Source organism: Salvelinus fontinalis, chromosome 26, assembly GCF_029448725.1.
Source record: "Salvelinus fontinalis isolate EN_2023a chromosome 26, ASM2944872v1, whole genome shotgun sequence".
NCBI lineage: Eukaryota > Metazoa > Chordata > Actinopteri > Salmoniformes > Salmonidae > Salvelinus > Salvelinus fontinalis.
The window spans coordinates 8600071-8626270 of NC_074690.1; the positions used below are offsets into that span (position 1 = coordinate 8600071).

The 26200-nt window shown below is 47.8% G+C and overlaps 1 protein-coding gene across 1 annotated transcript in view; it reads left to right on the plus strand.

Moving 5' to 3' along the window:
• LOC129824574 (dual specificity calcium/calmodulin-dependent 3',5'-cyclic nucleotide phosphodiesterase 1A-like) overlaps nt 1–26200 on the plus strand; it is a 152296-nt gene that overhangs the window by 88463 nt on the left and 37633 nt on the right. The window contains exon 12 of the mRNA XM_055884265.1: nt 1234–1315. Coding sequence (XP_055740240.1) covers nt 1234–1315 — 82 coding nt within the window. The remainder of the gene's footprint in view (nt 1–1233; nt 1316–26200) is intronic.

A 26200-nucleotide genomic window follows, 5' to 3' on the forward strand; every position in this document is an offset into this window, starting at 1 on the left:
CTAGTGCCTGGTCACACCTCCGTCCCTAGTACCTGGTCACACCTCCATCCCTAGTACCTGGTCACACCTCCATCCCTAGTACCTGGTCACACCTCCATCCCTAGTACCTGGTCACATCTCCATCCATAGTACCTGGTAACACCTCCATCCCTAGTACCTGGTCACACCTCCATCTCTAGTGCCTGGTAACACCTCCATCCCTAGTACCTGGTCACACCTCCATCCCTAGTACCTAGTACCTGGTCACACCTCCATCCCTAGTACCTGGTCACACCTCCATCCCTAGTACCTAGTACCTGGTCACACCTCCATCCCTAGTACCTGGTCACACCTCCATCCCTAGTACCTAGTACCTGGTCACACCTCCATCCCTAGTACCTGGTCACACCTCCATCCCTAGTACCTAGTACCTGGTCACACCTCCATCCCTAGTACCTGGTCACACCTCCGTCCCTAGTACCTGGTCACACCTCCATCCCTAGTACCTAGTACCTGGTCACACCTCCGTCCCTAGTACCTGGTCACACCTCCGTCCCTAGTACCTGGTCACACCTCCATCCCTAGTACCTAGTACCTGGTCACACCTCCATCCCTAGTACCTGGTCACACCTCCATCCCTAGTACCTAGTCACACCTCCATCCCTAGTACCTGGTCACACCTCCATCCCTAGTACCTGGTCACACCTCCATCCCTAGTACCTAGTACCTGGTCACACCTCCATCCCTAGTACCTGGTCACACCTCCATCCCTAGTACCTGGTCACACCTCCATCCCTAGTACCTGGTCACACCTCCATCCCTAGTACCTGGTCACACCTCCGTCCCTAGTACCTGGTCACATCTCCATCCCTAGTACCTAGTACCTGGTCACACCTCCATCCCTAGTACCTAGTGCCTGGTCACACCTCCATCCCTAGTGCCTGGTCACATCTCCATCCCTAGTACCTGGTCACATCTCCATCCCTATTGCCTAGTGCCTGCATTATTGTTTGTCACTTGGATTTCATCCATGGTTTTTCAATTTTTCGATAATAAATAACTATATTTTTCCATTGTGTTGATGGTGAATTGATTGATTTTCAAGTTCAAGTTTTTTTTCAAGATAAGTGTTCAAGATCAGAATCTTCCAGTCCATTGGGTGTCTCACTAAACTCCCATGTCTTGATTGCTTTATTGACGGTGTGATGTCATCATGTTGATCATGTGATCATATGATGTGCTGTGTCTCTCCAGGGTGATAAGGAGGCGGAGCTAGGACTGCCCTTCTCTCCTCTGTGTGACCGCAAGTCAACCATGGTTGCCCAGTCCCAGATAGGTGAGTTACATAACCTCAACCCTGACAACAATTCAACCATGGTGTCCCAGTCCCAGATAGGTGAGTTACATAACCCTGACAACAAGTCAACCATGGTGTCCCAGTCCCAAAAAGGTGAGTTACATAACCCTGACAACAAGTCAACCATGGTGTCCCAGTCCCAGATAGGTGAGTTACATAACCCTGACAACAAGTCAACCATGGTGTCCCAGTCCCAGATAGGTGAGTTACATAACCTCAACCCTGACAACAAGTCAACCATGGTGTCCCAGTCCCTGATAGGTGAGTTACATAACCTCAACCCTGACAACAAGTCAACCATGGTGTCCCAGTCCCAGATAGGTGAGTTACATAACCCTGACAACAAGTCAACCATGGTGTCCCAGTCCCTGATAGGTGAGTTACATAACCCTGACAACAAGTCAACCATGGTGTCCCAGTCTCAGATAGGTGAGTTACATAACCCTGACAACAAGTCAACCATGGTGTCCCAGTCCCTGATAGGTGAGTTACATAACCTCAACCCTGACAACAAGTCAACCATGGTGTCCCAGTCCCTGATAGGTGAGTTACATAACCCTGACAACAAGTCAACCATGGTGTCCCAGTCCCAGATAGGTGAGTTACATAACCCTGACAACAAGTCAACCATGGTGTCCCAGTCCCTGATAGGTGAGTTACATAACCCTGACAACAAGTCAACCATGGTGTCCCAGTCCCAGATAGGTGAGTTACATAACCTCAACCCTGACAAGTCAACCATGGTGTCCCAGTCTCAGATAGGTGAGTTACATAACCTCAACCCTGACAAGTCAACCATGGTGTCCCAGTCCCAGATAGGTGAGTTACATAACCCTGACAACAAGTCAACCATGGTGTCCCAGTCTCAGATAGGTGAGTTACATAACCCTGACAACAAGTCAACCATGGTGTCCCAGTCCCTAATAGGTGAGTTACATAACCCTGACAACAAGTCAACCATGGTGTCCCAGTCCCAGATAGGTGAGTTACATAACCTTAACCCTGACAACAAGTCAACCATGGTGTCCCAGTCCCAGATAGGTGAGTTACATAACCTCAACCCTGACAACAAGTCAACCATGGTGTCCCAGTCCCTGATAGGTGAGTTACATAACCCTGACAACAAGTCAACCATGGTGTCCCAGTCCCAGATAGGTGAGTTACATAACCCTGACAACAAGTCAACCATGGTGTCCCAGTCCATGATAGGTGAGTTACATAACCCTGACAACAAGTCAACCATGGTGTCTTAGTCCCTGATAGGTGAGTTACATAACCCTGACAATAAGTCAACCATGGTGTCCCAGTACCAGATAGGTGAGTTACATAACCTCAACCATGACAACAAGTCAACCATGGTGTCCCAGTCCCAGATAGGTGAGTTACATAACCCTGACAACAAGTCAACCATGGTGTCCCAGTCCCAGATAGGTGAGTTACATAACCTCAACCCTGACAACAAGTCAACCATGGTGTCCCAGTCCCAGATAGGTGAGTTACATAACCCTGACAACAAGTCAACCATGGTGTCCCAGTCCCAGATAGGTGAGTTACATAACCTCAACCCTGACAACAAGTCAACCATGGTGTCCCAGTCCCAGATAGGTGAGTTACATAACCTCAACCCTGACAACAAGTCAACCATGGTGTCCCAGTCCCTGATAGGTGAGTTACATAACCTCAACCCTGACAACAAGTCAACCATGGTGTCCCAGTCCCTGATAGGTGAGTTACATAACCCTGACAAGTCAACCATGGTGTCCCAGTCCCTGATAGGTGAGTTACATAACCCTGACAACAAGTCAACCATGGTGTCCCAGTCCCAGATAGGTGAGTTACATAACCCTGACAACAAGTCAACCATGGTGTCCCAGTCCCTGATAGGTGAGTTACATAACCCTGACAACAAGTCAACCATGGTGTCCCAGTCCCAGATAGGTGAGTTACATAACCTCAACCCTGACAACAAGTCAACCATGGTGTCCCAGTCCCTGATAGGTGAGTTACATAACCCTGACAACAAGTCAACCATGGTGTCCCAGTCCCAGATAGGTGAGTTACATAACCCTGACAACAAGTCAACCATGGTGTCCCAGTCCCAGATAGGTGAGTTACATGACCCTGACAACAAGTCAACCATGGTGTCCCAGTCCCTGATAGGTGAGTTACATAACCCTGACAACAAGTCAACCATGGTGTCCCAGTCCCAGATAGGTGAGTTACATAACCCTGACAACAAGTCAACCATGGTGTCCCAGTCCCTAATAGGTGAGTTACATAACCCTGACAACAAGTCAACCATGGTGTCCCAGTCCCAGATAGGTGAGTTACATAACCCTGACAACAAGTCAACCATGGTGTCCCAGTCCCAGATAGGTGAGTTACATAACCCTGACAACAAGTCAACCATGGTGTCCCAGTCCCAGAAGGGTGAGTTACATAACCTCTACCCTGACAACAAGTCAACCATGGTGTCCCAGTCCCAGATAGGTGAGTTACATAACCCTGACAACAAGTCAACCATGGTGTCCCAGTACCAGATAGGTGAGTTACATAACCCTGACAACAAGTCAACCATGGTGTCCCAGTCCCTGATAGGTGAGTTACATAACCTCAACCCTGACAACAAGTCAACCATGGTGTCCCAGTCCCAGATAGGTGAGTTACATAACCTCAACCCTGACAACAAGTCAACCATGGTGTCCCAGTCCCTGATAGGTGAGTTACATAACCCTGACAACAAGTCAACCATGGTGTCCCAGTCCCTGATAGGTGAGTTACATAACCCTGACAACAAGTCAACCATGGTGTCCCAGTCCCAGATAGGTGAGTTACATAACCTCAACCCTGACAAGTCAACCATGGTGTCCCAGTCCCTGATAGGTGAGTTACATAACCCTGACAACAAGTCAACCATGGTGTCCCAGTCCCAGATAGGTGAGTTACATAACCCTGACAACAAGTCAACCATGGTGTCCCAGTCCATGATAGGTGAGTTACATAACCCTAAAAACAAGTCAACCTTGGTGTCCCAGTCCCTGATAGGTGAGTTACATAACCCTGACAATAAGTCAACCATGGTGTCCCAGTACCAGATAGGTGAGTTACATAACCTCAACCCTGACAACAAGTCAACCATGGTGTCCCAGTCCCAGATAGGTGAGTTACATAACCCTGACAACAAGTCAACCATGGTGTCCCAGTCCCAGATAGGTGAGTTACATAACCTCAACCCTGACAACAAGTCAACCATGGTGTCCCAGTCCCAGATAGGTGAGTTACATAACCCTGACAACAAGTCAACCATGGTGTCACAGTCCCAGATAGGTGAGTTACATAACCTCAACCCTGACAACAAGTCAACCATGGTGTCCCAGTCCCTGATAGGTGAGTTACATAACCTCAACCCTGACAACAAGTCAACCATGGTGTCCCAGTCCCTGATAGGTGAGTTACATAACCCTGACAAGTCAACCATGGTGTCCCAGTCCCTGATAGGTGAGTTACATAACCCTGACAACAAGTCAACCATGGTGTCCCAGTCCCAGATAGGTGAGTTACATAACCCTGACAACAAGTCAACCATGGTTTCCCAGTCCCTGATAGGTGAGTTACATAACCCTGACAAAAAGTCAACCATGGTGTCCCAGTCCCAGATAGGTGAGTTACATAACCCTGACAACAAGACAACCATGGTGTCCCAGTCCCAGATAGGTGAGTTACATAACCCTGACAACAAGTCAACCATGGTGTCCCAGTCCCAGATAGGTGAGTTACATAACCTCAACCCTGACAAGTCAACCATGGTGTCCCAGTCCCAGATAGGTGAGTTACATAACCTCAACCCTGACAACAAGTCAACCATGGTGTCCCAGTCCCAGATAGGTGAGTTACATAACCCTGACAACAAGTCAACCATGGTGTCCCAGTCCCTAATAGGTGAGTTACATAACCCTGACAACAAGTCAACCATGGTGTCCCAGTCCCAGATAGGTGAGTTACATAACCCTGACAACAAGTCAACCATGGTGTCCCAGTCCCAGATAGGGGAGTTACATAACCCTGACAACAAGTCAACCATGGTGTCCCAGTCCCAGATAGGTGAGTTACATAACCCTGACAACAAGTCAACCATGGTGTCCCAGTCCCTAATAGGTGAGTTACATAACCCTGACAACAAGTCAACCATGGTGTCCCAGTCCCAGATAGGTGAGTTACATAACCCTGACAACAAGTCAACCATGGTGTCCCAGTCCCAGAAGGGTGAGTTACATAACCTCTACCCTGACAACAAGTCAACCATGGTGTCCCAGTCCCAGATAGGTGAGTTACATAACCCTGACAACAAGTCAACCATGGTGTCCCAGTCCCAGATAGGTGAGTTACATAACCCTGACAACAAGTCAACCATGGTGTCCCAGTACCAGATAGGTGAGTTACATAACCCTGACAACAAGTCAACCATGGTGTCCCAGTCCCAGATAGGTGAGTTACATAACCTCAACCCTGACAAGTCAACCATGGTGTCCCAGTCCCAGATAGGTGAGTTACATAACCTCAACCCTGACAACAAGTCAACCATGGTGTCCCAGTCCCAGATAGGTGAGTTACATAACCCTGACAACAAGTCAACCATGGTGTCCCAGTCCCTAATAGGTGAGTTACATAACCCTGACAACAAGTCAACCATGGTGTCCCAGTCCCAGATAGGTGAGTTACATAACCTCAACCCTGACAACAAGTCAACCATGGTGTCCCAGTCCCAGATAGGTGAGTTACATAACCTCAACCCTGACAACAAGTCAACCATGGTGTCCCAGATAGGTGAGTTACATAACCTCAACCCTGACAACAAGTCAACCATGGTGTCCCAGTCCCTGATAGGTGAGTTACATAACCCTGACAACAAGTCAACCATGGTGTCCCAGTCCCAGATAGGTGAGTTACATAAACCTGACAACAAGTCAACCATGGTGTCCCAGTCCATGATAGGTGAGTTACATAACCCTGACAACAAGTCAACCATGGTGTCCCAGTACCTGATAGGTGAGTTACATAACCCTGACAATAAGTCAACCATGGTGTCCCAGTACCAGATAGGTGAGTTACATAACCTCAACCCTGACAACAAGTCAACCATGGTGTCCCAGTCCCAGATAGGTGAGTTACATAACCCTGACAACAAGTCAACCATGGTGTCCCAGTCCCAGATAGGTGAGTTACATAACCTCAACCCTGACAAGTCAACCATGGTGTCCCAGTCCCAGATAGGTGAGTTACATAACCTCAACCCTGACAACAAGTCAACCATGGTGTCCCAGTCCCAGATAGGTGAGTTACATAACCCTGACAACAAGTCAACCATGGTGTCCCAGTCCCTAATAGGTGAGTTACATAACCCTGACAACAAGTCAACCATGGTGTCCCAGTCCCAGATAGGTGAGTTACATAACCTCAACCCTGACAACAAGTCAACCATGGTGTCCCAGTCCCAGATAGGTGAGTTACATAACCTCAACCCTGACAACAAGTCAACCATGGTGTCCCAGATAGGTGAGTTACATAACCTCAACCCTGACAACAAGTCAACCATGGTGTCCCAGTCCCTGATAGGTGAGTTACATAACCCTGACAACAAGTCAACCATGGTGTCCCAGTCCCAGATAGGTGAGTTACATAAACCTGACAACAAGTCAACCATGGTGTCCCAGTCCATGATAGGTGAGTTACATAACCCTGACAACAAGTCAACCATGGTGTCCCAGTACCTGATAGGTGAGTTACATAACCCTGACAATAAGTCAACCATGGTGTCCCAGTACCAGATAGGTGAGTTACATAACCTCAACCCTGACAACAAGTCAACCATGGTGTCCCAGTCCCAGATAGGTGAGTTACATAACCCTGACAACAAGTCAACCATGGTGTCCCAGTCCCAGATAGGTGAGTTACATAACCTCAACCCTGACAACAAGTCAACCATGGTGTCCCAGTCCCAGATAGGTGAGTTACATAACCCTGACAACAAGTCAACCATGGTGTCCCAGTCCCAGATAGGTGAGTTACATAACCTCAACCCTGACAACAAGTCAACCATGGTGTCCCAGTCCCTGATAGGTGAGTTGCATAACCTCAACCCTGACAACAAGTCAACCATGGTGTCCCAGTCCCCGATAGGTGAGTTACATAACCCTGACAAGTCAACCATGGTGTCCCAGTCCCTGATAGGTGAGTTACATAACCCTGACAACAAGTCAACCATGGTGTCCCAGTCCCAGATAGGTGAGTTACATAACCCTGACAACAAGTCAACCATGGTGTCCCAGTCCTTGATAGGTGAGTTACATAACCCTGACATCAAGTCAACCATGGTGTCCCAGTCCCAGATAGGTGAGTTACATAACCCTGACAACAAGACAACCATGGTGTCCCAGTCCCAGATAGGTGAGTTACATAACCTTGACAACAAGTCAACCATGGTGTCCCAGTCCCAGATAGGTGAGTTACATAACCTCAACCCTGACAAGTCAACCATGGTGTCCCAGTCCCAGATAGGTGAGTTACATAACCTCAACCCTGACAACAAGTCAACCATGGTGTCCCAGTCCCAGATAGGTGAGTTACATAACCCTGACAACAAGTCAACCATGGTGTCCCAGTCCCTAATAGGTGAGTTACATAACCCTGACAACAAGTCAACCATGGTGTCCCAGTCCCAGATAGGTGAGTTACATAACCCTGACAACAAGTCAACCATGGTGTCCCAGTCCCAGATAGGGGAGTTACATAACCCTGACAACAAGTCAACCATGGTGTCCCAGTCCCAGATAGGTGAGTTACATAACCCTGACAACAAGTCAACCATGGTGTCCCAGTCCCTAATAGGTGAGTTACATAACCCTGACAACAAGTCAACCATGGTGTCCCAGTCCCAGATAGGTGAGTTACATAACCCTGACAACAAGTCAACCATGGTGTCCCAGTCCATGATAGGTGAGTTACATAACCCTGACAACAAGTCAACCATGGTGTCCCAGTCCCTGATAGGTGAGTTACATAACCTCAACCCTGACAACAAGTCAACCATGGTGTCCCAGTCCCAGATAGGTGAGTTACATAACCCTGACAACAAGTCAACCATGGTGTCCCAGTCCATGATAGGTGAGTTACATAACCCTGACAACAAGTCAACCATGGTGTCCCAGTCCCTGATAGGTGAGTTACATAACCCTGACAACAAGTCAACCATGGTGTCCCAGTCCCAGATAGGTGAGTTACATAACCCTGACAACAAGTCAACCATGGTGTCCCAGTCCCAGAAGGGTGAGTTACATAACCTCAACCCTGACAACAAGTCAACCATGGTGTCCCAGTCCCAGATAGGTGAGTTACATAACCCTGACAACAAGTCAACCATGGTGTCCCAGTCCATGATAGGTGAGTTACATAACCCTGACAACAAGTCAACCATGGTGTCCCAGTCCCTGATAGGTGAGTTACATAACCTCAACCCTGACAACAAGTCAACCATGGTGTCCCAGTCCCAGATAGGTGAGTTACATAACCCTGACAACAAGTCAACCATGGTGTCCCAGTCCATGATAGGTGAGTTACATAACCCTGACAACAAGTCAACCATGGTGTCCCAGTCCCTGATAGGTGAGTTACATAACCCTGACAACAAGTCAACCATGGTGTCCCAGTCCCTGATAGGTGAGTTACACAACCCTGACAACAAGTCAACCATGGTGTCCCAGTCCCAGATAGGTGAGTTACATAACCTCAACCCTGACAACAAGTCAACCATGGTGTCCCAGTCCCTGATAGGTGAGTTACATAACCTTGACAAGTCAACCATGGTGTCCCAGTCCCTGATAGGTGAGTTACATAACCCTGACAACAAGTCAACCATGGTGTCCCAGTACCAGATAGGTGAGTTACATAACCCTGACAACAAGTCAACCATGGTGTCCCAGTCCCTGATAGGTGAGTTACATAACCCTGACAACAAGTCAACCATGGTGTCCCAGTCCCAGATAGGTGAGTTACATAACCCTGACAACAAGTCAACCATGGTGTCCCAGTCCCAGATAGGTGAGTTACATAACCTCAACCCTGACAACAAGTCAACCATGGTGTCCCAGTCCCTGATAGGTGACTTACATAACCCTGACAACAAGTCAACCATGGTGTCCCAGTCCCTGATAGGTGAGTTACATAACCCTGACAACAAGTCAACCATGGTGTCCCAGTCCCTGATAGGTGAGTTACATAACCCTGACAACAATTCAACCATGGTGTCCCAGTCCCTGATAGGTGAGTTACATAACCCTGACAAGTCAACCATGGTGTCCCATATAGGTGAGTTACATAACCCTGACAACAAGTCAACCATGGTGTCCCAGTCCCTGATAGGTGAGTTACATAACCCTGACAAGTCAACCATGGTGTCCCAGATAGGTGAGTTACATAACCCTGACAACAAGTCAACCATGGTGTCCCAGTCCCTGATAGGTGAGTTACATAACCCTGACAACAAGTCAACCATGGTGTCCCAGTCCATGATAGGTGAGTTACATAACCTCTACCCTGACAACAAGTCAACCATGGTGTCCCAGTCTCAGATAGGTGAGTTACATAACCCTGACAACAAGTCAACCATGGTGTCCCAGTCCCTGATAGGTGAGTTACATAACCCTGACAACAAGTCAACCATGGTGTCCCAGTCCATGATAGGTGAGTTACATAACCCTGACAACAAGTCAACCATGGTGTCCCAGTCCCTGATAGGTGAGTTACATAACCCTGACAACAAGTCAACCATGGTGTCCCAGTCCCTGATAGGTGAGTTACATAACCTCTACCCTGACAACAAGTCAACCATGGTGTCCCAGTCTCAGATAGATGAGTTACATAACCTCAACCCTGACAACAAGTCAACCATGGTGTCCCAGTCCCAGATAGGTGAGTTACATAACCCTGACAACAAGTCAACCATGGTGTCCCAGTCCCTGATAGGTGAGTTACATAACCCTGACAACAAGTCAACCATGGTGTCCCAGTCCCTGATAGGTGAGTTACATAACCTCAACCCTGACAACAAGTCAACCATGGTGTCCCAGTCTCAGATAGATGAGTTACATAACCTCAACCCTGACAACAAGTCAACCATGGTGTCCCAGTCCCTGATAGGTGAGTTACATAACCTCTACCCTGACAACAAGTCAACCATGGTGTCCCAGTCCCTGATAGGTGAGTTACATAACCCTGACAACAAGTCAACCATGGTGTCCCAGTCCCAGATAGGTGAGTTACATAACCTCAACCCTGACAACAAGTCAACCATGGTGTCCCAGTCCCAGATAGATGAGTTACATAACCCTGACAACAAGTCAACCATGGTGTCCCAGTCCCTGATAGGTGAGTTACATAACCCTGACAACAAGTCAACCATGGTGTCCCAGTCCCAGATAGGTGAGTTACATAACCTCAACCCTGACAACAAGTCAACCATGGTGTCCCAGTCCCTGATAGGTGAGTTACATAACCCTGACAACAAGTCAAGCATGGTGTCCCAGTCCCTGATAGGTGAGTTACATAACCCTGACAACAAGTCAACCATGGTGTCCCAGTCCCAGATAGGTGAGTTACATAACCTCAACCCTGACAAGTCAACCATGGTGTCCCAGTCTCAGATAGGTGAGTTACATAACCCTGACAACAAGTCAACCATGGTGTCCCAGTCCCTGATAGGTGAGTTACATAACCTCAACCCTGACAACAAGTCAACCATGGTGTCCCAGTCCCAGATAGGTGAGTTACATGACCCTGACAACAAGTCAACCATGGTGTCCCAGTCTCAGATAGGTGAGTTACATAACCCTGACAACAAGTCAACCATGGTGTCCCAGTCCCAGATAGGTGAGTTACATAACCCTGACAACAAGTCAACCATGGTGTCCCAGTCCCTGATAGGTGAGTTACATAACCTCAACCCTGACAACAATTCAACCATGGTGTCCCAGTCCCTGATAGGTGAGTTACATAACCCTGACAAGTCAACCATGGTGTCCCAGATAGGTGAGTTACATAACCCTGACAACAAGTCAACCATGGTGTCCCAGTCCCTGATAGGTGAGTTACACAACCTCAACCCTGACAACAAGTCAACCATGGTGTCCCAGTCCCAGATAGATGAGTTACATAACCCTGACAACAAGTCAACCATGGTGTCCCAGTCCCTGATAGGTGAGTTACATAACCTCAACCCTGACAACAAGTCAACCATGGTGTCCCAGTCCCAGATAGGTGAGTTACATAACCTCAACCCTGACAACAAGTCAACCATGGTGTCCCAGTCCCTGATAGATGAGTTACATAACCCTGACAACAAGTCAACCATGGTGTCCCAGTCCCAGATAGGTGAGTTACATACCCTGACAACAAGTCAACCATGGTGTCCCAGTCCCTGATAGGTGAGTTACATAACCTCAACCCTGACAAGTCAACCATGGTGTCCCAGTCCCAGATAGGAAGTTACATAACCCTGACAACAAGTCAACCATGGTGTCCCAGTCCCTGATAGATGAGTTACATAACCCTGACAACAAGTCAACCATGGTGTCCCAGTCCCAGATAGGTGAGTTACATAACCCTGACAACAAGTCAACCATGGTGTCCCAGTCTCAGATAGGTGAGTTACATAACCCTGACAACAAGTCAACCATGGTGTCCCAGTACCAGATAGGTGAGTTACATAACCTCAACCCCGACAACAAGTCAACCATGGTGTCCCAGTCCCAGATAGGTGAGCTACATAACCCTGACAACAAGTCAACCATGGTGTCCCAGTCCCAGATAGGTGAGTTACATAACCCTGACAACAAGTCAACCATGGTGTCCCAGTCCCAGATAGGTGAGTTACATAACCTCAACCCTGACAACAAGTCAACCATGGTGTCCCAGTCCCAGATAGGTGAGTTACATAACCTCAACCCTGACAACAAGTCAACCATGGTGTCCCAGTCCCTGATAGGTGAGTTACATAACCTCAACCCTGACAACAAGTCAACCATGGTGTCCCAGTCCCAGATAGGTAAGTTACATAACCCTGACAACAAGTCAACCATGGTGTCCCAGTCTCAGATAGGTGAGTTACATAACCCTGACAACAAGTCAACCATGGTGTCCCAGATAGGTGAGTTACATAACCCTGACAACAAGTCAACCATGGTGTCCCAGTCCCTGATAGGTGAGTTACATAACCCTGACAACAAGTCAACCATGGTGTCCCAGTCTCAGATAGGTGAGTTACATAACCGTGACAACAAGTCAACCATGGTGTCCCAGTCCCTGATAGGTGAGTTACATAACCCTGACAACAAGTCAACCATGGTGTCCCAGTCCCAGATAGGTGAGTTACATAACCCTGACAACAAGTCAACCATGGTGTCCCAGTCCCAGATAGGTGAGTTACATAACCTCAACCCTGACAAGTCAACCATGGTGTCCCAGTCCCAGATAGGTGAGTTACATAACCTCAACCCTGACAACAAGTCAACCATGGTGTCCCAGTCCCAGATAGGTGAGTTACATAACCCTGACAACAAGTCAACCATGGTGTCCCAGTCCCTAATAGGTGAGTTACATAACCCTGACAACAAGTCAACCATGGTGTCCCAGTCCCAGATAGGTGAGTTACATAACCTCAACCCTGACAACAAGTCAACCATGGTGTCTCAGTCCCAGATAGGTGAGTTACATAACCTCAACCCTGACAACAAGTCAACCATGGTGTCCCAGTCCCAGATAGGTGAGTTACATAACTCTGACAACAAGTCAACCATGGTGTCCCAGTCCATGATAGGTGAGTTACATAACCCTGACAACAAGTCAACCATGGTGTCCCAGTCCCTGATAGGTGAGTTACATAACCCTGACAACAAGTCAACCATGGTGTCCCAGTACCAGATAGGTGAGGTACATAACCTCAACCCTGACAACAAGTCAACCATGGTGTCCCAGTCCCAGATAGGTGAGTTACATAACCCTGACAACAAGTCAACCATGGTGTCCCAGTCCCAGATAGGTGAGTTACATAACCTCAACCCTGACAACAAGTCAACCATGGTGTCCCAGTCCATGATAGGTGAGTTACATAACCCTGACAACAAGTCAACCATGGTGTCCCAGTCCCTGATAGGTGAGTTACATAACCCTGACAACAAGTCAACCATGGTGTCCCAGTACCAGATAGGTGAGTTACATAACCTCAACCCTGACAACAAGTCAACCATGGTGTCCCAGTCCCAGATAGGTGAGTTACATAACCCTGACAACAAGTCAACCATGGTGTCCCAGTCCCAGATAGGTGAGTTACATAACCCTGACAACAAGTCAACCATGGTGTCCCAGTACCAGATAGGTGAGTTACATAACCCTGACAACAAGTCAACCATGGTGTCCCAGTCCCAGATAGGTGAGTTACATAACCCTGACAACAAGTCAACCATGGTGTCCCAGTCCCTGATAGGTGAGTTACATAACCCTGACAACAAGTCAACCATGGTGTCCCTGTCCCAGATAGGTGAGTTACATAACCCTGACAACAAGTCAACCATGGTGTCCCAGTCCCAGATAGGTCAGTTACATAACCTCTACCCTGACAACAAGTCAACCATGGTGTCCCAGTCCCAGATAGGTGAGTTACATAACCCTGACAACAAGTCAACCATGGTGTCCCAGTACCAGATAGGTGAGTTACATAACCCTGACAACAAGTCAACCATGGTGTCCCAGTACCAGATAGGTGAGTTACATAACCCTGACAACAAGTCAACCATGGTGTCCCAGTCCCTGATAGGTGAGTTACATAACCCTGACAACAAGTCAACCATGGTGTCCCAGTCCCTGATAGGTGAGTTACATAACCTCTACCCTGACAACAAGTCAACCATGGTGTCCCAGTCCCAGATAGGTGAGTTATATAACCTTAACCCTGACAACAAGTCAACCATGGTGTCCCAGTCTCAGATAGATGAGTTACATAACCTCAACCCTGACAACAAGTCAACCATGGTGTCCCAGTCTCAGATAGGTGAGTTACATAACCTCTACCCTGACAACAAGTCAACCATGGTGTCCCAGTCCCTGATAGGTGAGTTACATAACCCTCACAACAAGTCAACCATGGTGTCCCAGTCCCAGATAGGTGAGTTACATAACCTCAACCCTGACAACAAGTCAACCATGGTGTCCCAGTCCCAGATAGATGAGTTACATAACCCTGACAACAAGTCAACCATGGTGTCCCAGTCCCTGATAGGTGAGTTACATAACCATGACAAAAGTCAACCATGGTGTCCCAGTCCCAGATAGGTGAGTTACATAACCTCAACCCTGACAAGTCAACCATGGTGTCCCAGTCCCAGATAGGTGAGTTACATAACCTCAACCCTGACAACAAGTCAACCATGGTGTCCCAGTCCCAGATAGGTGAGTTACATAACCTCAACCCTGACAACAAGTCAACCATGGTGTCCCAGTCCCAGATAGGTGAGTTACATAACCCTGACAACAAGTCAACCATGGTGTCCCAGTCCCAGATAGGTGAGTTACATAACCTCAACCCTGACAACAAGTCAACCATGGTGTCCCAGTCCCTGATAGGTGAGTTACATAACCCTGACAACAAGTCAACCATGGTGTCCCAGTCCCTGATAGGTGAGTTACATAACCCTGACAAGTCAACCATGGTGTCCCAGATAGGTGAGTTACATAACCCTGACAACAAGTCAACCATGGTGTCCCAGTCCCTGATAGGTGAGTTACATAACCTCAACCCTGACAACAAGTCAACCATGGTGTCCCAGTCCCAGATAGGTGAGTTACATAACCCTGACAACAAGTCAACCATGGTGTCCCAGTCCCTGATAGGTGAGTTACATAACCTCGAACCTGACAACAAGTCAACCATGGTGTCCCAGATAGGTGAGTTACATAACCTCAACCCTGACAACAAGTCAACCATGGTGTCCCTGTCCCAGATAGGTGAGTTACATAACCTCAACCCTGACAACAAGTCAACCATGGTGTCCCAGTCCCAGATAGGTGAGTTACATAACCTCAACCCTGACAACAAGTCAACCATGGTGTCCCAGTCCCTGATAGGTGAGTTACATAACCTCAACCCTGACAACAAGTCAACCATGGTGTCCCAGTCCCTGATAGGTGAGTTACATAACCCTGACAACAAGTCAACCATGGTGTCCCAGTCCCAGATAGATGAGTTACATAACCCTGACAACAAGTCAACCATGGTGTCCCAGTCCCAGATAGGTGAGTTACATAACCCTGACAACAAGTAAACCATGGTGTCCCAGTCCCTGATAGGTGAGTTACATAACCTCAACCCTGACAAGTCAACCATGGTGTCCCACTCCCAGATAGGTGAGTTACATAACCCTGACAACAAGTCAACCATGGTGTCCCAGTCCCTGATAGATGAGTTACATAACCCTGACAACAAGTCAACCATGGTGTCCCAGTCCCAGATAGGTGAGTTACATAACCCTGACAACAAGTCAACCATGGTGTCCCAGTCCCAGATAGGTGAGTTACATAACCTCAACCCTGACAACAAGTCAACCATGGTGTCCCAGTCCCAGATAGGTGAGTTACATAACCTCAACCCTGACAACAAGTCAACCATGGTGTCCCAGTCCCAGATAGGTGAGTTACATAACCCTGACAACAAGTCAACCATGGTGTCCCAGTCCATGATAGGTGAGTTACATAACCCTGACAACAAGTCAACCATGGTGTCCCAGTCCCTGATAGGTGAGTTACATAACCCTGACAACAAGTCAACCATGGTGTCCCAGTACCAGATAGGTGAGTTACATACCCTCAACCCTGACAACAAGTCAACCATGGTGTCCCAGTCCCAGATAGGTGAGTTACATAACCCTGACAACAAGTCAACCATGGTGTCCCAGTCCCAGATAGGTGAGTTACATAACCTCAACCCTGACAACAAGTCAACCATGGTGTCCCAGTCCCTGATAGGTGAGTTACATAACCCTGACAACAAGTCAACCATGGTGTCCCAGTCCCTGATAGGTGAGTTACATAACCCTGACAAGTCAACCATGGTGTCCCAGTCACTGATAGGTGAGTTACATAACCCTGACAACAAGTCAACCATGGTGTCCCAGTCCCTGATAGGTGAGTTACATAACCCTGACAACAAGTCAACCATGGTGTCCCAGTACCAGATAGGTGAGTTACATAACCCTGACAACAAGTCAACCATGGTGTCCCAGTCCCAGATAGGTGAGTTACATAACCCTGACAACAAGTCAACCATGGTGTCCCAGTCCCTGATAGGTGAGTTACATAACCCTGACAACAAGTCAAACATGGTGTCCCAGTCCCAGATAGGTGAGTTACATAACCCTGACAACAAGTCAACCATGATGTCCCAGTCCCAGATAGGTGAGTTACATAACCTCTACCCTGACAACAAGTCAACCATGGTGTCCCAGTCCCAGATAGGTGAGTTACATAACCCTGACAACAAGTCAACCATGGTGTCCCAGTCCCTGATAGGTGAGTTACATAACCCTGACAACAAGTCAACCATGGTGTCCCAGTCCCAGATAGGTGAGTTACATAACCCTGACAACAAGTCAACCATGGTGTCCCAGTCCCAGATAGGTGAGTTACATAACCCTGACAACAAGTCAACCATGGTGTCCCAGTCCCTGATAGGTGAGTTACATAACCTCTACCCTGACAACAAGTCAACCATGGTGTCCCAGTCCCTGATAGGTGAGTTACATAACCTCTACCCTGACAACAAGTCAACCATGGTGTCCCAGTCCCTGATAGGTGAGTTACATAACCCTCACAACAAGTCAACCATGGTGTCCCAGGCCCAGATAGGTGAGTTACATAACCTCAACCCTGACAAGTCAACCATGGTGTCCCAGTCCCAGATAGATGAGTTACATAACCCTGACAACAAGTCAACCATGGTGTCCCAGTCCCTGATAGGTGAGTTACATAACCCTGACAACAAGTCAACCATGGTGTCCCAGTCCCAGATAGGTGAGTTACATAACCTCAACCCTGACAACAAGTCAACCATGGTGTCCCAGTCCCTGATAGGTGAGTTACATAACCCTGACAACAAGTCAACCATGGTGTCCCAGTCCCAGATAGGTGAGTTACATAACCTCAACCCTGACAAGTCAACCATGGTGTCCCAGTCTCAGATAGGTGAGTTACATAACCCTGACAACAAGTCAACCATGGTGTCCCAGTCCCTGATAGGTGAGTTACATAACCTCAACCCTGACAACAAGTCAACCATGGTGTCCCAGTCCCAGATAGGTGAGTTACATGACCCTGACAACAAGTCAACCATGGTGTCCCAGTCTCAGATAGGTGAGTTACATAACCCTGACAACAAGTCAACCATGATGTCCCAGTCCCAGATAGGTGAGTTACATAACCCTGACAACAAGTCAACCATGGTGTCCCAGTCCCTGATAGGTGAGTTACATAACCTCAACCCTGACAACAATTCAACCATGGTGTCCCAGTCCCTGATAGGTGAGTTACATAACCCTGACAAGTCAACCATGGTGTCCCAGATAGGTGAGTTACATAACCCTGACAACAAGTCAAACATGGTGTCCCAGTCCCTGATAGGTGAGTTACATAACCTCAACCCTGACAACAAGTCAACCATGGTGTCCCAGTCCCAGATAGGTGAGTTACATAACCCTGACAACAAGTCAACCATGGTGTCCCAGTCCCTGATATGTGAGTTACATAACCTCAACCCTGACAACAAGTCAACCATGGTGTCCCAGTCCCAGATAGATGAGTTACATAACCCTGACAACAAGTCAACCATGGTGTCCCAGTCCCTGATAGGTGAGTTACATAACCTCAACCCTGACAACAAGTCAACCATGGTGTCCCAGTACCAGATAGGTGAGTTACATAACCCTGACAACAAGTCAACCATGGTGTCCCAGTCCCAGATAGGTGAGTTACATAACCTCAAACCTGACAACAAGTCAACCATGGTGTCCCAGTCCCAGATAGGTGAGTTACATAACCTCAACCCTGACAACAAGTCAACCATGGTGTCCCAGTCCCAGATAGGTGAGTTACATAACCCTGACAACAAGTCAACCATGGTGTCCCAGTCCCAGATAGATGAGTTATATAACCTCAACCCTGACAACAAGTCAACCATGGTGTCCCAGATAGGTGAGTTACATAACCTCAATCCTGACAACAAGTCAACCATGGTGTCCCAGTCCCAAATAGGTGAGTTATATAACCTCAACCCTGACAACAAGTCAACCATGGTGTCCCAGTCTCAGATAGATGAGTTACATAACCTCAACCCTGACAACAAGTCAACCATGGTGTCCCAGTCCCTGATAGGTGAGTTACATAACCTCTACCCTGACAACAAGTCAACCATGGTGTCCCAGTCCCTGATAGGTGAGTTACATAACCCTCACAACAAGTCAACCATGGTGTCCCAGTCCCAGATAGGTGAGTTACATGACCTCAACCCTGACAACAAGTCAACCATGGTGTCCCAGTCCCAGATAGATGAGTTACATAACCCTGACAACAAGTCAACCATGGTGTCCCAGTCCCTGATAGGTGAGTTACATAACCCTGACAACAAGTCAACCATGGTGTCCCAGTCCCAGATAGGTGAGTTACATAACCTCAACCCTGACAACAAGTCAACCATGGTGTCCCAGTCCCTGATAGGTGAGTTACTTAACCCTGACAACAAGTCAACCATGGTGTCCCAGTCCCAGATAGGTGAGTTACATAACCTCAACCCTGACAAGTCAACCATGGTGTCCCAGTCTCAGATAGGTGAGTTACATAACCCTGACAACAAGTCAACCATGGTGTCCCAGTCCCTGATAGGTGAGTTACACAACCTCAACCCTGACAACAAGTCAACCATGGTGTCCCAGTCCCAGATAGGTGAGTTACATGACCCTGACAACAAGTCAACCATGGTGTCCCAGTCTCAGATAGGTGAGTTACATAACCCTGACAACAAGTCAACCATGGTGTCCCAGTCCCAGATAGGTGAGTTACATAACCCTGACAACAAGTCAACCATGGTGTCCCAGTCCCTGATAGGTGAGTTACATAACCTCAACCCTGACAACAATTCAACCATGGTGTCCCAGTCCCTGATAGGTGAGTTACATAACCCTGACAAGTCAACCATGGTGTCCCAGATAGGTGAGTTACATAACCCTGACAACAAGTCAACCATGGTGTCCCAGTCCCTGATAGGTGAGTTACATACCCTCAACCCTGACAACAAGTCAACCATGGTGTCCCAGTCCCAGATAGGTGAGTTACATAACCCTGACAACAAGTCAACCATGGTGTCCCAGTCCCAGATAGGTGAGTTACATAACCTCAACCCTGACAACAAGTCAACCATGGTGTCCCAGTCCCTGATAGGTGAGTTACATAACCCTGACAACAAGTCAACCATGGTGTCCCAGTCCCTGATAGGTGAGTTACATAACCCTGACAAGTCAACCATGGTGTCCCAGTCACTGATAGGTGAGTTACATAACCCTGACAACAAGTCAACCATGGTGTCCCAGTCCCTGATAGGTGAGTTACATAACCCTGACAACAAGTCAACCATGGTGTCCCAGTACCAGATAGGTGAGTTACATAACCCTGACAACAAGTCAACCATGGTGTCCCAGTCCCAGATAGGTGAGTTACATAACCCTGACAACAAGTCAACCATGGTGTCCCAGTCCCTGATAGGTGAGTTACATAACCCTGACAACAAGTCAAACATGGTGTCCCAGTCCCAGATAGGTGAGTTACATAACCCTGACAACAAGTCAACCATGATGTCCCAGTCCCAGATAGGTGAGTTACATAACCTCTACCCTGACAACAAGTCAACCATGGTGTCCCAGTCCCAGATAGGTGAGTTACATAACCCTGACAACAAGTCAACCATGGTGTCCCAGTCCCTGATAGGTGAGTTACATAACCCTGACAACAAGTCAACCATGGTGTCCCAGTCCCAGATAGGTGAGTTACATAACCCTGACAACAAGTCAACCATGGTGTCCCAGTCCCAGATAGGTGAGTTACATAACCCTGACAACAAGTCAACCATGGTGTCCCAGTCCCTGATAGGTGAGTTACATAACCTCTACCCTGACAACAAGTCAACCATGGTGTCCCAGTCCCTGATAGGTGAGTTACATAACCTCTACCCTGACAACAAGTCAACCATGGTGTCCCAGTCCCTGATAGGTGAGTTACATAACCCTCACAACAAGTCAACCATGGTGTCCCAGGCCCAGATAGGTGAGTTACATAACCTCAACCCTGACAAGTCAACCATGGTGTCCCAGTCCCAGATAGATGAGTTACATAACCCTGACAACAAGTCAACCATGGTGTCCCAGTCCCTGATAGGTGAGTTACATAACCCTGACAACAAGTCAACCATGGTGTCCCAGTCCCAGATAGGTGAGTTACATAACCTCAACCCTGACAACAAGTCAACCATGGTGTCCCAGTCCCTGATAGGTGAGTTACATAACCCTGACAACAAGTCAACCATGGTGTCCCAGTCCCAGATAGGTGAGTTACATAACCTCAACCCTGACAAGTCAACCATGGTGTCCCAGTCTCAGATAGGTGAGTTACATAACCCTGACAACAAGTCAACCATGGTGTCCCAGTCCCTGATAGGTGAGTTACATAACCTCAACCCTGACAACAAGTCAACCATGGTGTCCCAGTCCCAGATAGGTGAGTTACATGACCCTGACAACAAGTCAACCATGGTGTCCCAGTCTCAGATAGGTGAGTTACATAACCCTGACAACAAGTCAACCATGATGTCCCAGTCCCAGATAGGTGAGTTACATAACCCTGACAACAAGTCAACCATGGTGTCCCAGTCCCTGATAGGTGAGTTACATAACCTCAACCCTGACAACAATTCAACCATGGTGTCCCAGTCCCTGATAGGTGAGTTACATAACCCTGACAAGTCAACCATGGTGTCCCAGATAGGTGAGTTACATAACCCTGACAACAAGTCAAACATGGTGTCCCAGTCCCTGATAGGTGAGTTACATAACCTCAACCCTGACAACAAGTCAACCATGGTGTCCCAGTCCCAGATAGGTGAGTTACATAACCCTGACAACAAGTCAACCATGGTGTCCCAGTCCCTGATATGTGAGTTACATAACCTCAACCCTGACAACAAGTCAACCATGGTGTCCCAGTCCCAGATAGATGAGTTACATAACCCTGACAACAAGTCAACCATGGTGTCCCAGTCCCTGATAGGTGAGTTACATAACCTCAACCCTGACAACAAGTCAACCATGGTGTCCCAGTACCAGATAGGTGAGTTACATAACCCTGACAACAAGTCAACCATGGTGTCCCAGTCCCAGATAGGTGAGTTACATAACCTCAAACCTGACAACAAGTCAACCATGGTGTCCCAGTCCCAGATAGGTGAGTTACATAACCTCAACCCTGACAACAAGTCAACCATGGTGTCCCAGTCCCAGATAGGTGAGTTACATAACCCTGACAACAAGTCAACCATGGTGTCCCAGTCCCAGATAGATGAGTTATATAACCTCAACCCTGACAACAAGTCAACCATGGTGTCCCAGATAGGTGAGTTACATAACCTCAACCCTGACAACAAGTCAACCATGGTGTCCCAGTCCCAAATAGGTGAGTTATATAACCTCAACCCTGACAACAAGTCAACCATGGTGTCCCAGTCTCAGATAGATGAGTTACATAACCTCAACCCTGACAACAAGTCAACCATGGTGTCCCAGTCCCTGATAGGTGAGTTACATAACCTCTACCCTGACAACAAGTCAACCATGGTGTCCCAGTCCCTGATAGGTGAGTTACATAACCCTCACAACAAGTCAACCATGGTGTCCCAGTCCCAGATAGGTGAGTTACATGACCTCAACCCTGACAACAAGTCAACCATGGTGTCCCAGTCCCAGATAGATGAGTTACAAAACCCTGACAACAAGTCAACCATGGTGTCCCAGTCCCTGATAGGTGAGTTACATAACCCTGACAACAAGTCAACCATGGTGTCCCAGTCCCAGATAGGTGAGTTACATAACCTCAACCCTGACAACAAGTCAACCATGGTGTCCCAGTCCCTGATAGGTGAGTTACTTAACCCTGACAACAAGTCAACCATGGTGTCCCAGTCCCAGATAGGTGAGTTACATAACCTCAACCCTGACAAGTCAACCATGGTGTCCCAGTCTCAGATAGGTGAGTTACATAACCCTGACAACAAGTCAACCATGGTGTCCCAGTCCCTGATAGGTGAGTTACACAACCTCAACCCTGACAACAAGTCAACCATGGTGTCCCAGTCCCAGATAGGTGAGTTACATGACCCTGACAACAAGTCAACCATGGTGTCCCAGTCTCAGATAGGTGAGTTACATAACCCTGACAACAAGTCAACCATGGTGTCCCAGTCCCAGATAGGTGAGTTACATAACCCTGACAACAAGTCAACCATGGTGTCCCAGTCCCTGATAGGTGAGTTACATAACCTCAACCCTGACAACAATTCAACCATGGTGTCCCAGTCCCTGATAGGTGAGTTACATAACCCTGACAAGTCAACCATGGTGTCCCAGATAGGTGAGTTACATAACCCTGACAACAAGTCAACCATGGTGTCCCAGTCCCTGATAGGTGAGTTACATAACCTCAACCCTGACAACAAGTCAACCATGGTGTCCCAGTCCCAGATAGGTGAGTTACATAACCCTGACAACAAGTCAACCATGGTGTCCCAGTCCCTGATAGGTGAGTTACATAACCTCAACCCTGACAACAAGTCAACCATGGTGTCCCAGTCCCAGATAGATGAGTTACATGACCCTGACAACAAGTCAACCATGGTGTCCCAGTCCCAGATAGGTGAGTTACATAACCTCAAACCTGACAACAAGTCAACCATGGTGTCCCAGATAGGTGAGTTACATAACCTCAACCCTGACAACAAGTCAACCATGGTGTCCCAGTCCCAGATAGGTGAGTTACATAACCTCAATCCTGACAACAAGTCAACCATGGTGTCCCAGATAGGTGAGTTACATAACCTCAACCCTGACAACAAGTCAACCATGGTGTCCCAGTCCCTGATAGGTGAGTTACATAACCCTGACAACAAGTCAACCATGGTGTCCCAGTCCCAGATAGGTGAGTTACATAACCCTGACAACAAGTCAACCATGGTGTCCCAGTCCCTGATAGGTGAGTTATATAACCTCAACCCTGACAAGTCAACCATGGTGTCCCAGTCCCAGATAGGTGAGTTACATAACCCTGACAACAAGTCAACCATGGTGTCCCAGTCCCTGATAGATGAGTTACATAACCCTGACAACAAGTCAACCATGGTGTCCCAGTCCCAGATAGGTGAGTTACATAACCCTGACAACAAGTCAACCATGGTGTCCCAGTCCCAGATAGGTGAGTTACATAACCTCAACCCTGACAACAAGTCATCAATGGTGTCCCAGTCCCTGATAGGTGAGTTAGATAACCCTGACAACAAGTCAACCATGGTGTCCCAGTCCCAGATAGGTGAGTTACATAACCTCAACCCTGACAACAAGTCAACCATGGTGTCCCAGTCCCACATAGGTGAGTTACATAACCCTGACAACAAGTCAACCATGGTGTCCCAGTCCATGATAGGTGAGTTACATAACCCTGACAACAAGTCAACCATGGTGTCCCAGTCCCAGATAGGTGAGTTACATAACCCTGACAACAAGTCAACCATGGTGTCCCAGTCCCAGATAGGTGAGTTACATAACCTCAACCCTGACAACAAGTCAACCATGGTGTCCCAGTCCCTGATAGGTGAGTTAGATAACCCTGACAACAAGTCAACCATGGTGTCCCAGTCCCAGATAGGTGAGTTACATAACCTCAACCCTGACAACAAGTCAACCATGGTGTCCCAGTCCCACATAGGTGAGTTACATAACCCTGACAACAAGTCAACCATGGTGTCCCAGTCCATGATAGGTGAGTTACATAACCCTGACAACAAGTCAACCATGGTGTCCCAGTCCCTGATAGGTGAGTTACATAACCCTGACAACAAGTCAACCATGGTGTCCCAGTCCCTGATAGGTGAGTTACATAACCTCAACCCTGACAACAAGTCAACCATGGTGTCCCAGTCCCAGATAGGTGAGTTACATGACCCTGACAACAAGTCAACCATGGTGTCCCAGTCTCAGATAGGTGAGTTACATAACCCTGACAACAAGTCAACCATGATGTCCCAGTCCCAGATAGGTGAGTTACATAACCCTGACAACAAGTCAACCATGGTGTCCCAGTCCCTGATAGGTGAGTTACATAACCTCAACCCTGACAACAATTCAACCATGGTGTCCGAGTCCCTGATAGGTGAGTTACATAACCCTGACAAGTCAACCATGGTGTCCCAGATAGGTGAGTTACATAACCCTGACAACAAGTCAAACATGGTGTCCCAGTCCCTGATAGGTGAGTTACATAACCTCAACCCTGACAACAAGTCAACCATGGTGTCCCAGTCCCAGATAGGTGAGTTACATAACCCTGACAACAAGTCAACCATGGTGTCCCAGTCCCTGATATGTGAGTTACATAACCTCAATCCTGACAACAAGTCAACCATGGTGTCCCAGTCCCAGATAGATGAGTTACATAACCCTGACAACAAGTCAACCATGGTGTCCCAGTCCCTGATAGGTGAGTTACATAACCTCAACCCTGACAACAAGTCAACCATGGTGTCCCAGTACCAGATAGGTGAGTTACATAACCCTGACAACAAGTCAACCATGGTGTCCCAGTCCCAGATAGGTGAGTTACATAACCTCAAACCTGACAACAAGTCAACCATGGTGTCCCAGTCCCAGATAGGTGAGTTACATAACCTCAACCCTGACAACAAGTCAACCATGGTGTCCCAGTCCCAGATAGGTGAGTTACATAACCCTGACAACAAGTCAACCATGGTGTCCCAGTCCCAGATAGATGAGTTATATAACCTCAACCCTGACAACAAGTCAACCATGGTGTCCCAGATAGGTGAGTTACATAACCTCAACCCTGACAACAAGTCAACCATGGTGTCCCAGTCCCAAATAGGTGAGTTATATAACCTCAACCCTGACAACAAGTCAACCATGGTGTCCCAGTCTCAGATAGATGAGTTACATAACCTCAACCCTGACAACAAGTCAACCATGGTGTCCCAGTCCCTGATAGGTGAGTTACATAACCTCTACCCTGACAACAAGTCAACCATGGTGTCCCAGTCCCTGATAGGTGAGTTACATAACCCTCACAACAAGTCAACCATGGTGTCCCAGTCCCAGATAGGTGAGTTACATGACCTCAACCCTGACAACAAGTCAACCATGGTGTCCCAGTCCCAGATAGATGAGTTACATAACCCTGACAACAAGTCAACCATGGTGTCCCAGTCCCTGATAGGTGAGTTACATAACCCTGACAACAAGTCAACCATGGTGTCCCAGTCCCAGATAGGTGAGTTACATAACCTCAACCCTGACAACAAGTCAACCATGGTGTCCCAGTCCCTGATAGGTGAGTTACTTAACCCTGACAACAAGTCAACCATGGTGTCCCAGTCCCAGATAGGTGAGTTACATAACCTCAACCCTGACAAGTCAACCATGGTGTCCCAGTCTCAGATAGGTGAGTTAC